Source organism: Panthera tigris, chromosome C1 (genome assembly GCF_018350195.1).
Source record: "Panthera tigris isolate Pti1 chromosome C1, P.tigris_Pti1_mat1.1, whole genome shotgun sequence".
NCBI lineage: Eukaryota > Metazoa > Chordata > Mammalia > Carnivora > Felidae > Panthera > Panthera tigris.
This window is the reverse complement of record NC_056667.1, coordinates 35,560,488-35,574,581: the sequence shown is the minus strand read 5'-3', so window position 1 is coordinate 35,574,581 and position 14,094 is coordinate 35,560,488. Positions and strand designations below refer to the sequence as shown.

Below are 14,094 nucleotides of genomic sequence, written 5' to 3'. Positions count from 1 at the left end.
GTTACTGGGGTGGAGTTGCTGGAACTGTCTGTGTGGTTACTTCTTTGGGGCAACTCTCAGCCTCTCCTAAGCAGGCCAGGATGGGTGGAGGGATTAATGACCAGTCTACCAATGTCCCCTCCCCACCATACCCATCCACAGAACTTCGGATTAGACTATGACGCTTTCCAGCATATGGTGGGAGACTGTCCCCCAGAATTTCTGCAGCTCACCTTCAACTGCTGTAATGTGAGTGTCTCCCTCCCCTTCCCCCAGCTTTGGTCAGGGGCTGGCTGAACCCTTTTCACCTGGTTAGGACTGTAGGGACAAGCTGCTCATTAAGGTTCATGAGGAGCCTCATTTTCACTGATGAGTGGCAGTGCCCACATCCCCTCCTCCAGGCCTAACAGATAGTCCAGAGCCCTGGACCAAGAAAAGGAAAACTGCTTTGTATTGTAGTCTTCAGCCTGCAAGACTTACCACCTCTTGCTTTCGATACTGCTAGAGCTCTGGTCAGGTTTCGATTGGACTTTGGGTCCAGCTGGTTTTAAGGCCTATGGGAAGAACTTTTGTTATCCCTCACTTTATACAGCTCTGGGGCTGGACCTACCTGTTATGACCAAGGGGTAGCTGGGCTTTCCTCAGGTAGCTCCCAGAGACATGTTAGCAGCAGAACTCAAGAACAGAACAAACTAATGTTAAGTGTACTCTTTCGGAGGGTTCTGTGCCCAACAAGGGGATAAGACCCATACAGAAAGGGTGCTGATAGGGGAGGGTATTAGACAACAGCATCTCCCCTGACCTTAGCTCTGGGAATCATCCTCATGGCCTGGGGCCTTCAGAAAAGAGCTTAGCTGCACACCTGAATCTTAAAAGATGCCAGAAACAGACTCAAACGCCATCCTTGGGGTGGAAAATAGGAGCGCAGGGCTAATGGCTGGTGTGGATGACCACAGATGGACCCCAAACTACGCCCATCCTTTGCGGAGATTGGGAAGACCTTGGAGGAAATTCTGAGCCATCTACAGGAAGAAGAGCTGGAGACGGACAGGAAGCTGCAGCCCACAGTCAAGGGTAAGAGATTAGACCATAGTGTTTCACCTGATCCCAAGGGAAGAAATTAGGATGTGGGGCCTTCCTCTCTAGGGCTCATTGCAGGATCTCATGTCCAGAAGAAAGGCAGAGGGGCAGGGGATGATGGAAAAAGTATGGGACTCTTCAGAGTTATGACTTGGCATATTGCCTCCCTTGTTTTCTCATTGGTGAAACACTTTGTGGCACAAGGTGCTGCTTCTGTTTGTCATGACTAGTGTGAGTAACCCTGACTTGACTGTTTTTCAGGACTCTTGGAGAAGGGACCTGGTGTAAAGCGACTGAGCTCACTGGATGACAAGATCCCTCCCAAGTCCCCACGCCCAAGACGTACTATCTGGCTGTCTCGAAGCCAGTCAGACATCTTTTCCCGTAAGCCCCCACGTACAGTAAACGTCTTGGACCCCTACTACCAGCCACAACGAGGTGGTACTGTCCGTACCCCCAAAATCAACCCTTTTAGTGCTCGCCAGGACCTCAAGGGTGGCAAGATCAAGTTCTTTGACCTGCCCAGCAAGTCTGTCATCTCGCTGGTATTTGACCTAGATGCACCAGGGCCTGGAACTCTGCCTCTGGCTGATTGGCAGGAGCCCCTGGCCCCACCTGCTCGCCGGTGGCGTTCTTTGCCTGGTTCACCAGAGTTCTTGCATCAAGAGGCCTGTCCATTTGTGGGCCGAGAAGATTCACTATCTGATGGGCCCCCACCACGCCTCAGTAGTCTCAAGTACAGAGTAAGAGAGATCCCGCCATTCCGAGCATCTGCCCTACCACCTGTTCTGGCCCATGAAGCCATGGACTGCTCCAGTCCCCAAGAAGAAAATGGTTTTGGGCCCAGGCCCCAGGGAGCTAGTCCATGCCTTGCAGGTGCCTCTGAGGAGATGGAGGTAGAAGAAGAAAGGCCAAGAAGCTTGGCTCCAGTCCCGTTTTCTGTCTCAGGCGTAGGCCTGAAAACCCAGGGAGAACAGGATGGGTGAGGGGGGCTAGTCCCAGCTCACCTTGGGGGTGGACCTTCAGTTGAAGCCACTGGGCCCTCTTATGTACAGCCTTGACTCTTCCCTGTGGCCTACAGAGCAGGCTGGCTAGGCCGAGCCAGGCTCAATATGGGGATTCCAAGTGCCTAACGGCTGTGCATGAGAGGGGAGACAGCAGTGAAAGGCTTTCCTACTTAGGGCCAACAGATGATACCAAGCTTCTGAAATCCAGCAAGGAGCTCTGGCTCCCACCCGATTCCCAATGCACTTCCCCAGACAGGACCAGAGGACTCCTAGTTCTAGTTTGCGCTGGCAGGCAGCTATTACCCCAGGTTCTTTTCCTACTCCAGGTCTGTCTTTTGCCCTTTTCTGGGGCATATAAGCTACTGGATGGAACCTGGAGCTGACCAGGAAGCCATAAAGGGCATGGCTATTTCTCAGACCTGAAGACTGGGGAGCTTCTTGCCAGTATGTCTAAGACACTTGAATAATTGCTGTTTGCACTTACTGCACAGTCAGACCACATCACTACATTTCTATGCAAGGGGAGGGTGAGGCCGTGTAGTGGTCATGGCTCTTAGCTAACCTATTCAAAGGTCTTTTCCAGTTGATTAATCTATTTTCATATTTATGAAGGAGTCTTAATGTTCTGCCCCATAAAACTTTCAACCCTGTGGTTGGGAGTGGGGCTGGTTTTGTAGGCCCCAGGGCCTGCTCTATGTATTTGTCAACATGTGACACACCCAACTGGTTAAATGGTTTATACACGGACTGATTTTCTTCCCTTCCTGCTATGGCTGGAGCTATGGGAACAGTCTGTCCTTACAGAACCGCAATAAGAAATAACCAAAGATGAAGCTGGTCAAATATTTTCATAACTTGTTTCTGTTGATTTTTTGGTAATACTTTTTCCCCAAGACACTTTCAGATTTAAAAATAAATAAAGTTGGTGTTACAGGTGCTAGTCAGCCTTCTTACGTGTACCCTTGTTCCTCATCCTCTGGGGTAAAGGAGAAGGTGCAAGACAGATGCAGCAGTATCTCTGCCAGGACCCCACCCCCTGACCCCCCCAACTCTGTCATTCACAAGCTAGAGGGACCCAGACACTTGTATTCCACTCTCAGTTCTCGTCCTAGGCCCTGAGTGCTAGGCAGAAGTTGTGTCAGCTGCTGCCCCAAGCCAGCTTCATCTTCTGGTTGTGGGCTTTGGAGGAACGGGAGAACTGGCTCTTGGCCACTGTGAGGGGTACAGCCTTGCCACTCAGATATACCTTGTTGTGGCATTCAGGTAGCCAGGGTCCAGAGCTACAGATCTGGGGTCCTTGGCTCACTCCCACATAGGCCATTACAAAACCTGTCATAAAGGCATCAAAACCAGCTCGATGCAACCCATCCCCAGCCACTGGGTGAGGATTGGCTTGACCTCCTGGCGCTTCTGAGGTAGCCACATCAGCTGTTTCCAGCCTTGTTGCTTTGAGCCCCATCTCCAAGTCATTTTTGTGACCTTTCTCCAAGCCAGGCTGGCTCCTAGTCTCATCTTCAGCCACTTCCTGCTCAATTTCCTCAGCCTTGAGGCCATCCCCACAGACCTGCTTCATGGGAGGGCCATCCTCATTTTCCTCAGAGGTCTGTTTCCCAGGCAGGCCCAACAAAGCCCTCCGCCGTTTTTCCCTACGTCGCCGCCGTCGCCGCTTGTCCTCCACCACAGCCTCATCAGTGTCAATGATAAGATCAATATCATGGGACCGAGGACACTGCGGTCCCAAGGGGCACCAGCCATAGGCCTAGAGGTAGAAAAGAGGCTTAGACAGGGATTCCAGGCATCAGAACTTTCCCCCCTCCCCCCAGGAAATGGGTGGGTGCTCTTACCGAAAAATTGTCACAGATGCTGGTGGAATGAGGACGGTGGGTTGTAGGGGGCATGCAGCAGCGGTAGTCAATATGGGCCCTCATGCTAGTAGGATAGCTGCAGAACTCCAGGGTAAGGTGTGGGCTGCCGGCTGCCCGCTGCTTCCCATTTTCCCGCTCACTGCAACAGCGCAAGAGGGTATTGGTCCACTAGTGTATAAATTCCATAGGAACAGGGTTTTTTGTCTGTTTTGCTCACTGCTGAATCCTCAGCACCTAAAATAGTGCCTGGCACATGGTAGGCACTCAATAAATACCTTATGTAAATGAAACAGTCAGGCTTATACCAGGCCCCATCCCTAAACCTCAACCAGTTCCTCACCATTTCCGGAAAACATATTCTAGGTAGGAGGCCACGAAGCGGGCATGAAACTCAGCAGCATACTTGGTGTCATAAATGCCGGCTGGGAACATTTCACACAGGTCCGCAGTGAAGGTTCCCAAGCTCTCAGGAAGGTGTGCATAGAAGTTCTGGTACAAGAACACCAAGTCTATGAGACCATTGTGTAGTACCAGGGGCCGGCGGGCCCGGATTAGCTCCAGGAAGAGTGTCCTCACTGACTGGCTCTGACTCTCATCACCCTGGGTAGAAAGAAAGAGGTCATCAGGAAGAAGAGTCCCCTAGGGAGCCTCTTTTGCAGGACATTTCTATCTGGCTCCCCTACCTGGAAAGCTCTACCTCCCTGCCTTACCCAATGCTATTCTATGTATCAGGCTTGTTTCCCCAGCCCTGTCTCTAGTGATTTCCCATACTGAGCAGATCCTCCCTACGTACCCAGCCTAGGTTAGGAAGAAATGAAGCCACAGAAGGGGCAGTCTCAAGGCTGGAGACCTACCTTGTCATTACCCTTGTGGTAAGGGATACCCTGAGCATACTGCCGGTTGAAGTTGAAGCCATGCTGTACCAAGAATTGCACAGACTTTGGTTCTATCACATACTCTTCCATGCATAGCAGGGTCAGATTGAACACCTGAGCCAGGTATGAGTGTTCACCCTGGGAGAGAAAGGATCTGCTATATCAGGATTTGGGATAAAAACACCTCACACCTGATGTTCTCCAGGATTTCAACCCTCCTCCCAGCCAGCCAAAGACCAGGGATAGATGTGAGATCAGCCCATACCTTATCTGGCTGCTGCTTGAAGCAGGCGAGGCCCAGGGAGAGAATAGAACGGGTCCTGGCAGCATGACACACGGACTTGTAACGTTCCTCGATGCACCTTGGGGTTGGGTTTAGGGGGTGGCTGTGGCTGGGAGCTAGCCCTCAAACCACCCAGGACTGTGAATTCTACTCCAGGGATGAGGTCTTCCCCTCCTGCCAAGGCTGACACTAAGATCAGGGCTTATACTTACTGGTTCAGCAAACTCTTCCTGTCCCCAAGCCCACTCAGTTCCTATGAGTGGGTAAAGGGAGAGTTGTGTTAGGTTCCCAGCACCAACCAGCCCTTTCAAAACTACCTGTCCTCCCCATTCCCCAACCCTCACCGTGTCCACAGCCACGAAGCTAGCTGTCTTTATGGCCAGCAGGAGGGATGGCCACATCTCCTTGAAGTTGTCACTCTGCACATCCACCACAGGAACCTGGACTACTAGCTCCTCCCCAGATTTTGTGGTTTTGCAGACACCACCTGAGGGTAAGGAGAGCAAATGATGTTAATGCTCAGGCAGGGGTCCAGGGAAACCAATACCAAGGCAGGCCATGGCTGGGGGCGGAATGTTGGGGGGCAGTTTCCATTAAGGCAAGAAATGGCAGCTTTCTCCTCAAACCCTTTGTACCATACATGCTCTAAACACAGGCCTTGAAATGAGCAGTACCCTGAATTTGGGGAGAGAAAGCCTGCGTCTTCCAGTGGTTTATGTGAGCTTTTGGGAAAATAACTTCTCCCTTCAGCATCACAATCCGCAGAAGAGGAAGGTCGGACTGTGGCCCAGTCCGATCTGTGCCCCAGTAGCCAAAAGCGGTGGTAGCCATGATGCCCCAGAGCCTCATAAATAATTCCTCACACCCAAGCCCCCAACACGTCCCATTTCTTTGGATCACGACTCCCAATCCGCTACACTTAACCATGAGCCTTAGACTACATCTCCCGACATGCCCCCACGGTCCCCGTCTAAGCTCCCAACACGCAAGGCTTTTGCAGCCGAGCTGCGGTGCACACCGGGACTTGTAGTCTCCTCGTGGCTGGTTCGGAGGTGAGCTAGTTGAACGTTGGAAGTCAGTTTCTAGAGCCGTAAGCCCGAGGCCTTCCCCTTCCCGGAGCGCACAGAGTTTTAAGGAGGAAGCCCCGGGAAGCCACTCACCATCAGAGGCCGCTGGGGCTGAGACTGCGCCATCGTCACTGTCGGCGGCCATGACACGGAGGGCCCCTCGCCTGAGTGGTGTGTGGGGGGTACGCGGGGCTTCCGCTTCGTTTCTCCGCTCGGCTTCTGCTGTAGGGATCGGGGCGGGGCCTCGCCCCCCACCCCCGCCGAGTAGCAGACCGGTCTGACTTCCGTTCACACCACCCGGGTCTGGCGCGCAGGAGGTGTCCCAGCGCGCGCTCGGACCTCTTTGGCTGGCACAGCGTGGATTGGCGCCACGCCCTCTGGAGTGCGTCGGACGCCGGGCCTTGGAGACTGCGCCGGACGCCGGGCCTTGGAGACTGCGCGGGAGGTAGGTAATTCCTTCCCCGCATGCACTTTGCGGGAACGTGGGCGGTGGCTTTACGTTGTCTTCATCCGCTCGGCCCAGGGTTGGGGGTGGGGTCCGGGCTCCCCAGAGGAGGTGGTGCTACCCCGGTGCAGCCTAAAGCACGCATAGGAGTTATGCAGAGACGGGAGTGTGGGGGAAAGGATATTTTGGGAATAGGCAAGTTCCCAGGGAGGAATGGGAGCTTCATGTCCAGGAAGTGAAAAGACGGAGAGGGGGACGCGAGACGAGGCTGCCAGAGGGATTAGAGCCACCGACTGGCTAGGAAGCCTTTGAAATAATATAGGGAAGTGATAATAAGGACTTCAGTTAAGGCTCCGGCAGTAGGGACGGCAAGGAAGGGACAACTTGTAAGCGCTTAGGAGGTATATTTGACCTAGAGGGTGATTGGACTTGACTCCTGATACCGCGAGAGACCTGTTCTTTCTCAAAGGCTCCCGTTCCCATCTCTGGACCCACAAGGAGTCAACCTTTTCGTTAGTCACTATTTCTAGCTCATCTTCAACTTTTCTCTCTCTACTGAGTCTTTTTCATCATTATTCAGAATTGTTTGGGTTTCTCCCATCCTGTTGTTTATCGTATACAGCTTACTTAGCACTGTGCTAAGCTCTGGGGACTCAATAGTCAACAAGAGACTCAGTACTTGCTCATGGAGTTTTATAGTCAAGTGGGGGAAGCAGACAGTCATCAAACAAACACAAATGTAAAATTACAATTAGTGTAAGAGGAAAAATGGAGAATTACATAAGAGGATAATACTGGGGGCTGATTTGGACATTTAAGTCAAGATCTGAAAGAATGAATAACTGCTGGATGAAGCACAGGATAAGAGCTGTCCAAGCAGAGGGGAAGGATTGGGTGAGGTGTCAAGGTGGACAGACACCTGGATGATTGAAGCAACTATTTAGGCAAACAAATGGCTGGAGCAAAGTGAGTGAGGGGATGAGGAAGGTGGGGATCTTTGGAGCTTACAGAACTATTTTAAGAGGATTGGCTTTTCAGAGCAATGAGTGTGACAAAGTGCTCTAGTGGCTTACAAGGTACTTAGTGATTCTATGCCCCCCACCTTCTTTACCTCTTTGACCTCATCTACTACTTATCTTTCCTCAGTCTATTCTAACCACACTGGCTTCCTTATTATTCTGCAAACAGGCACCTTCCTTAGGGCTATTCCACTAGCTCTTTTTTAGTATGCCTTTCCCGTGGCTAGAACATGGCTAACTCCTTTAACTGCCATAAATCATTGGTCAAATACCACTTTAATAAGGCCCACCTTGACCATCCATGTGCTTTAAAATTGCAACATTCCACCACCACCACTCCTATTTCCCTTCACATATTTTTTTTCTGTTTATCCTAGTATTTACCACCTGACAGCCTATATAATTTACTTATGTGCATTATTTATTTTTTGCTCTCCATTAGAATACAAGTTCCATGAAAACAGGAACCTTTGGTGTTTTATTTCTGAAGTATTCCAAGTACTTAAAACTGCTCGGCACAAAGTAGGCACTACATAAATATTTATTCAGTGAATTAGTGGGAAGCCATTGAAAGTTTTAAGTAAGAAAGTGACACGATCATGTCTTATAAGATTGCTTTACTCTTTGGAGAATGGATTGTAGAATGAATTATGGAGCTAGTGAGTTTGGTGAAGGAAGTTTGGCTATGAAGGGGAGAGTGGGTGTTGTAAAAGGGATTGAGGAGCAGGGCCCTGAGCTTGGACAATTTAGAAGAGACCATTCTTTAATGCGAGGAAGGAAAAGGAGAATGCAGATAAGTGTAGAGTGTAGCAAATCTGTACATTCTTTTTTTTTTTTTTCTCTGAGGGAGCAAGCAAGCTCTTTTGATGAAAATGAGGTGATGAAGTTAAGTTTTAAGGAGAGAGTTTGAAGCTTCAGGGACTGCAGTATAGCAGTCACAAGAGTGCAGTCTCTGGAAGCAGACCTTTAGGGTTTGGGTGGACAAGTTGCCTAATCTCTACAAGCCTCAGTTTCCTCATCACTAAAATGGAGGTAATACTAGAAAGTACCTAATGGAGTCATCTGGAGATTGTGTGAGAAATTGGTAAAACACTTAGCATAAGGTCTGGCATATGGCAAACCTTCACTAACTGTTAGCTATATAGAGAAAAGGGCACCAAAAGAACAGTAAGGGAGCAGTGAAGATCAATTTCTCATTGAAATTGAGACCTATTTCTCATTATTAGTGGCCAGCCAGCTATGATTTACTAGATCAGGAAAAGATTAGGAATAAAAAATAGCTCATCCCCTCCCACCACCACCCCAACTTGCCATCTGCTCTCAGGCAAATCTTTTACCATCTCTGGGGCAGCTGGGTGGCTTAGTTTAGTTAAGCATCCAACTTCGGCTCAGGTCATGATCTAGCGATTTGTAGGTTTGAGCTCTGGATCGGGCTCTGTGCTGACAGCTCAGAGCCTGGAGTCTGCTTTGGATTCTGTGTCTCCCTGTCTCTCTGCCTCTCTCTCTCTCTCTCAAAAATAAAAACAAACATTAAAAAAAAAGATATTTTTAAAATATCTTTAATGCTTATTTTTATTTTTGAGAGAGAGAGAGAGAGAGAGAGAGAGAGAGAGAGAGAGAGAGGGAGACGGAGCATGAGGGGGGAAAGGGCAGAGAGAGAGGGAGACACAGAATCTGAAGCAGGCTCCAGGCTGTCAGCAGAGTCTGACGTGGGGCTCAAACTCATCAACTGTGAGATCGTGACCTGAGCCAAAGTCAGACGTGCAACTGACTGAGCCACCCAGGCACCCTAAAAAAATATCTTAACATCTCTGATCCTTGGTTTCTCCTTTCTGCAGAATGGAGGTTGGATTGCATGACTGCTAAAGCCTGTTTCGGTGTAAATGTGCCACATCTCTGAGCAGATAAACTTCCCACCTGCCCCATGCTCTTAGACATACCTAAAGAAGCCCTGTCCACACACGCAGTCACAGTAAACATCAGGGACACACATACAGGTGCTCCTGTACAGCCCCCAGCCCAGCCCCAGCCTCTTCTTTTGTGTGTGTCTCCAGGACTATGCTAATGTTGGTCCCTCTGAAGTCACTTGCAGAAACAGCCCTACTGGTCATACCTCAGTGCCACAACCAGCCAAGAGCAACCCCATGAGCATCTGGAGAGTAAGAAAAGCTAGACACTCTATAATAAGTACTGTAGAGAAAGTGGCTATACTCACTGAAGGGCCCCAAGATTCAACCTCATTGTGACAGACTACTTTGGGCCTTTCTCTTCTAGGCCATCATGAAGAAGCCACGAACCGCTGTGAGGAGTTGTCACCAGAAGCAGGCGTCTGGCCATGAGGGAAGGGAGAAGCAGGTCCTTAGCAGCAGCCAGGTCAAGCCTTCTACCCCTGATGGTGAGGAGCTTGGTCTGAGTCAAAGGTGAAGGGGTCGGTTTCATTGGCCATGAAAGAGAGGTCGATTCAGGCTGGGAAGACAGCGTGTTTGTGCATCAAGGCTTCAAGGGACTAATTACGATCTAATTCTGACTTTGCCGTGTAACTTTGGGATGATTTCTCTGAGTGGCTGCTTTCTTACCAGTGACATGGAGTGGTAGCTTGTGTATTTCCTTCCTCCTGTGGCTTTTGTGGGATCAGATGAGTTTATGAGCCTGAAAGTGTTTTGTAAATGGGAAAGTCCTGAACAGGTATACATTATGCTTGGCTGAAACTGTTGGATTTTCATCGTGACCCAGAGACAAAGGAGCCAGCACTACCACCCTAGGAAAGTTAAGGCTAGAAATTTGGTTAAGGTTACATACACAGCATTTTGGTCTGACTCCAGGTTCAAAGCTTAAGCAAGGGTTTGGGGGAAGCACTAAGGTGGAGCAGCCAGACTACAGTGCCCTGGGTACCTGGTGCACTGTCCGTGCAGGGACTATGCCTAAGTTTCCTGAGGCCCCAGCAGGCTTGGCCAGGCGGCAGAAGGAGGTGGTATTGCGGGATCCTGTCTCCCCATACCATCTATTCAGAGACACAGCTGAGGTCACAGTCTTTCGGGAGAACCTTCTGAGCTGGTACGACCGAGAGAAACGGGACCTGCCCTGGAGAAGGCGGGTAAGGAGGCTAGGGGGCAGGGACAGTGGGGTGGGGGGTTAGTGCCAGGCCCCCTCCACACTAACTCCTTGTCTGGGATTGCATTGGCAGGCAGAGGGTGAGGTGGACCCTGACAGGCGGGCGTATGCTGGTGAGTGCATCTCCTGAGAACAGGGCTGCTTTGCCTGGATGCCCACTGGTCTGGGGTGTAGGGGCTGTGGGCTGGGAGCAGGGCAGCTCAGCAGTGCCCTCATGCCAACCCCTCTCCCCCAGTGTGGGTCTCAGAGGTCATGCTGCAGCAGACCCAGGTTGCCACGGTGATCGACTATTATACCCGATGGATGCAGGTGACTTCAGGGAAAGAAGGGGAGGGTCATTGAGCCAGACCCCAGAGAAAGCCTAGCCTTTGGGGTAGGGGTAAAGAAGGCTTCCTTCACCTCTCTCACCCTTGACCTTACTTCCTTTTGATCACCTTCGGGCTCTAGAAGTGGCCAACGCTGCAGGACCTGGCCAGTGCATCCCTGGAGGTGAGTGCCACCCTAAGGTAGGGGGAATGGGGACAACTGAGGACTGACCACTGATCTCTCTGACTCTACCCATAGGAGGTGAACCAGCTCTGGGCTGGCCTGGGCTACTACTCTCGAGGCCGGCGGCTGCAGGAGGGAGCCCAGAAGGTAAGGGGGAGACAGGGAGGGTGAGCCCCAGGGCCTCAGGTAGCACATAACCTTGAGCCTTCCCACCCCAATCAGGTGGTAGAAGAGCTAGGGGGCCATGTGCCACATACAGCAGAGACTCTGCAGAAGCTTCTGCCTGGCGTGGGGCGGTACACAGCTGGAGCTATTGCTTCCATTGCCTTTGGTCAGGTGAGTCCATAGCCCACCCCTACTTTGTGTGTGCCCACCTACCTTCCTCCCAGACCAGGCTGACTTCTGGATTCCTCTGTGCCAGGCAACTGGTGTGGTAGATGGGAATGTAGTACGGGTGCTGTGCCGTGTCCGAGCCATTGGTGCTGATTCCGGAAGCACCTTTGTCTCCCAGCAGCTCTGGTAGGATATTGGGGTAATAGGGGAGACTGGGAAGGGTGTCTCCAAAGTGTCTTTGGCTTACAGCAATGTTTCCTTGTAGGAGCTTAGCCCAGCAGCTGGTAGACCCAGCCCGGCCAGGGGACTTTAACCAAGCAGCCATGGAGCTGGGGGCCACAGTATGCACCCCACAGCACCCACGCTGCAGCCAGTGCCCTGTGCAGAGCATGTGCCGGGCACACCAGAGGGTGAGCCATCTGGGGAAGGGGCAGGCAGGGGTCCTAGAGGGTGACCCCTTCCCTATGACACCTTGCCTTATGCCTCTTAGGTGGAACGGGAACAGCTCGTAGCCTCACAGAGCCTGCCAGGCAGTCCTGATGTGGAGGAGTGTGGTAAGTACCAGCCCCAGCCCTTCACTGCACTGTCATGGAGCTGCTTGTGGAAAGTATCATTCTAGTTAATCCTACAACTTGAATAAGATTCTGCAGAGCTGGGCCGCGGCCGGCTCTCTGGGGTTGGCATCTAAGTTCACCTAAGCCTGAGTGGGGCTTTGGGATCTCTCTTCCCAGCTCCCAGCACTGGACAGTGCCAGCTGTGTGCGCCTCCCACAGAGCCCTGGGACCAGACCCTGGGAGTGGCCAACTTTCCCAGAAAGGCCAGCCGGAGGCCCCCCAGGGAGGAGTGCTCTGCCACCTGTGTTCTGGAGCAGCCCAGGGCCCTTGGGGGTGCTCGAATTCTGCTGGTGCAGAGGCCTAAGTCAGGTACCTGGATCCTCGGAGTGGAGGGCAGTGGCATGAGCAACACGGAAGAAATGGAGGAGTCAGCAGCTAAGGCCCAACCACACCTGGCTGTCCTTCCTCTCAGGTCTGCTGGCAGGACTGTGGGAGTTCCCATCTGTGACTGCAGAGCCCTCAGGGCAATGTCAGCGTGAGGCCCTGCTGCGGGAACTGCAGAGTTGGGCTGGGCCCCTCCCAGCCACCCACCTCCAGCACCTTGGGCAGGTGAGTGACCAGCGGAAGGAGCAGGAGTGATGGCTTTGTGGACATATCCACAGGCCTGTTTCAGTCCCTTGACCCTCCCTTCAGGTGGCCCACACCTTCTCTCACATCAAGCTGACATATCAAGTATATGGTTTGGCCCTGGAAGGGCAGATCCCAGTGACCATCACACCACCTGGAGCTCGCTGGCTGAGCCGGGAGGAGTTTCATACCGCAGCTGTCTCCACCGCCATGAAAAAGGCACTACCTGTGTTGTCTTCGTTGTACCTTTTTGTGCTTCCTATATGTTCTATGTGAACCTATTACTATGTAAAAGGAAAAAACCATATTTTAAACAGATGTACTAGGGCATGAAGTTGAGAGAACAAAGGGGTCTGGCTCTTCTGGGGAAAGATGCCAGTCCTGCACTCTCCCCCTTGTCCTTGGCTAGGTGTTCCGTGTGTACGAGGGCCAACGGCCGGGGACCTGCAAGGTGAGTCTCTTGGCCCTCACCCAGGCATCTCTCCCCGGGCCCAAATCCACAGGTTTTCAGTTGAGTTAAATGACACATGTTTGGATGAACATTATCCACACCAGGCTTCACCATAGGGAGAGGAACAGTTCTTATCTTGAAACCTTACAGTCTAGGGCCCAGGGTGGAAAGGGAATAAGAACAAATGATGTTAACAACAGGGTCACAGGTATGTGAAATGCTTGTACCAAGTTTTGTGGTTTATAAGGTGGAGAGCTTTCAGTTCTATCTGGGAGGCAAGGATCAGGAAAGGCTGCTTAGAAGATGCAGCTGGTAATCTGGGTTCAAGAAATGAATCATTTTCTCCAGGTCTGGGAGGGGAATCAGCAGTAAGAATATTCTTTCCAGGCCCAAGAGTAGTAGGAGCAAAGGTGCCACAATGCAGTCTGCAGTGCTCAAGGAGCTGTAAGCATAGCAGGGTCTGTGCAGGCCAGTCAGGGCCATGAACACCAGGCCACTAAGGCATTTTTGGTGGAGAGGAGTGAGGTTTGTATCTTAGGAAGACTACCTTGGGCTGCCATATAGAGTTGATAGAAGAGGTTGGAAGCTTTACAACATTCAGGCTAGAATCTGAGCTCTATCACTGCAATGGGGAGAGGAGTGGAAGGCGAGGACTCTGTTGCCCCCTTAGTACCTCCTTCTTTTGGCTTCTGCACAGGGTTCCAAAAGATCCCAGGTGTCTGCTCCATCCACGCAGAGAAAGCCCAGCCCAGGCCAGCAAGTCCTGGATAGTTTCTTTCGGCCCCACCACCCCACTGATGTATCCAGCCTCAACAGTATGGCGCAGTGACACCGCTGGAGCCCCTACTTCTTGAAAATCCTGTTGTTTAATAAAGTGCTTATTTTTGTAGTCATTTTGGAGACTTCCTG

At 51.5% G+C, this 14,094-nt stretch overlaps 3 protein-coding genes across 7 annotated transcripts in view; 2 read left to right on the top strand and 1 right to left on the bottom strand.

Moving 5' to 3' along the window:
- Positions 1 to 3,010, top strand: part of TESK2 (testis associated actin remodelling kinase 2) — a 131,010-nt gene extending 128,000 nt beyond the window's left edge. Inside the window, exons 9-11 of the mRNA XM_007077286.3 lie at positions 142 to 228; positions 936 to 1,053; positions 1,321 to 3,010. Of these exons, the coding sequence (XP_007077348.1) occupies positions 142 to 228; positions 936 to 1,053; positions 1,321 to 2,045 (930 nt within the window). The 3' untranslated portion in view covers positions 2,046 to 3,010. The remainder of the gene's footprint in view (positions 1 to 141; positions 229 to 935; positions 1,054 to 1,320) is intronic.
- On the bottom strand, positions 2,908 to 6,525 carry TOE1 (target of EGR1, exonuclease). 2 transcript variants are annotated; one of them, XM_007077285.3, is made up of 8 exons: positions 6,250 to 6,525; positions 5,434 to 5,576; positions 5,302 to 5,342; positions 5,072 to 5,168; positions 4,786 to 4,944; positions 4,272 to 4,531; positions 3,911 to 4,070; positions 2,908 to 3,825 (listed from the first exon to the last, which is right to left on the bottom strand). In XM_007077285.3, the coding sequence occupies exons 1-8, from the start codon at positions 6,299 to 6,301 to the stop codon at positions 3,205 to 3,207; spliced, it is 1,533 nt and encodes a 510-aa protein (XP_007077347.1). In that variant the 5' UTR covers positions 6,302 to 6,525; the 3' UTR covers positions 2,908 to 3,204. The 2 variants fall into 2 exon arrangements, with proteins under 2 accessions (XP_007077347.1, XP_042852866.1); XM_042996932.1 differs by lacking the exon at positions 6,250 to 6,525 and adding an exon at positions 6,014 to 6,031.
- On the top strand, positions 6,440 to 14,078 carry MUTYH (mutY DNA glycosylase). Of its 4 annotated transcripts, XM_007077281.3 has the most exons (17): positions 6,440 to 6,601; positions 9,675 to 9,779; positions 9,895 to 10,015; positions 10,533 to 10,714; positions 10,805 to 10,844; positions 10,967 to 11,040; positions 11,179 to 11,220; positions 11,296 to 11,367; positions 11,443 to 11,556; positions 11,642 to 11,739; positions 11,819 to 11,963; positions 12,044 to 12,107; positions 12,285 to 12,476; positions 12,580 to 12,716; positions 12,801 to 12,953; positions 13,144 to 13,185; positions 13,883 to 14,078. In XM_007077281.3, exons 2-17 carry the CDS (start codon positions 9,765 to 9,767, stop codon positions 14,012 to 14,014), a joined length of 1,623 nt encoding a protein of 540 aa, XP_007077343.2. In that variant the 5' UTR covers positions 6,440 to 6,601; positions 9,675 to 9,764; the 3' UTR covers positions 14,015 to 14,078. The 4 variants fall into 4 exon arrangements, with proteins under 4 accessions (XP_007077343.2, XP_007077345.2, XP_015390843.2 ...); XM_007077283.3 differs by lacking the exon at positions 9,675 to 9,779 and having other exon boundaries at positions 6,527 to 6,601; XM_015535357.2 differs by lacking the exon at positions 6,440 to 6,601 and having other exon boundaries at positions 9,682 to 9,779; positions 10,566 to 10,714.
- Positions 14,079 to 14,094: the final 16 nt, after the last annotated feature.

Bases quoted from the DNA above. Each gene is read 5' to 3' on its own strand.
- TOE1 (XM_007077285.3), bottom strand. From the start codon at position 6,301: ATGGCCGCCGACAGTGACGATGGCGCAGTCTCAGCCCCAGCGGCCTCT. The intron at 5,343-5,433 runs GTGAGGGTTGGG...ACCCACTCATAG, and splicing joins GCTTCGTGGCTGTGGACACG to GAACTGAGTGGGCTTGGGGA. The intron at 3,826-3,910 runs GTAAGAGCACCC...TTCTACCTCTAG, and splicing joins GCATCTGTGACAATTTTTCG to GCCTATGGCTGGTGCCCCTT.
- MUTYH (XM_007077281.3), top strand. The intron at 11,740-11,818 runs GTAGGATATTGG...GTTTCCTTGTAG, and splicing joins TTTGTCTCCCAGCAGCTCTG to GAGCTTAGCCCAGCAGCTGG. The intron at 13,186-13,882 runs GTGAGTCTCTTG...GCTTCTGCACAG, and splicing joins AACGGCCGGGGACCTGCAAG to GGTTCCAAAAGATCCCAGGT.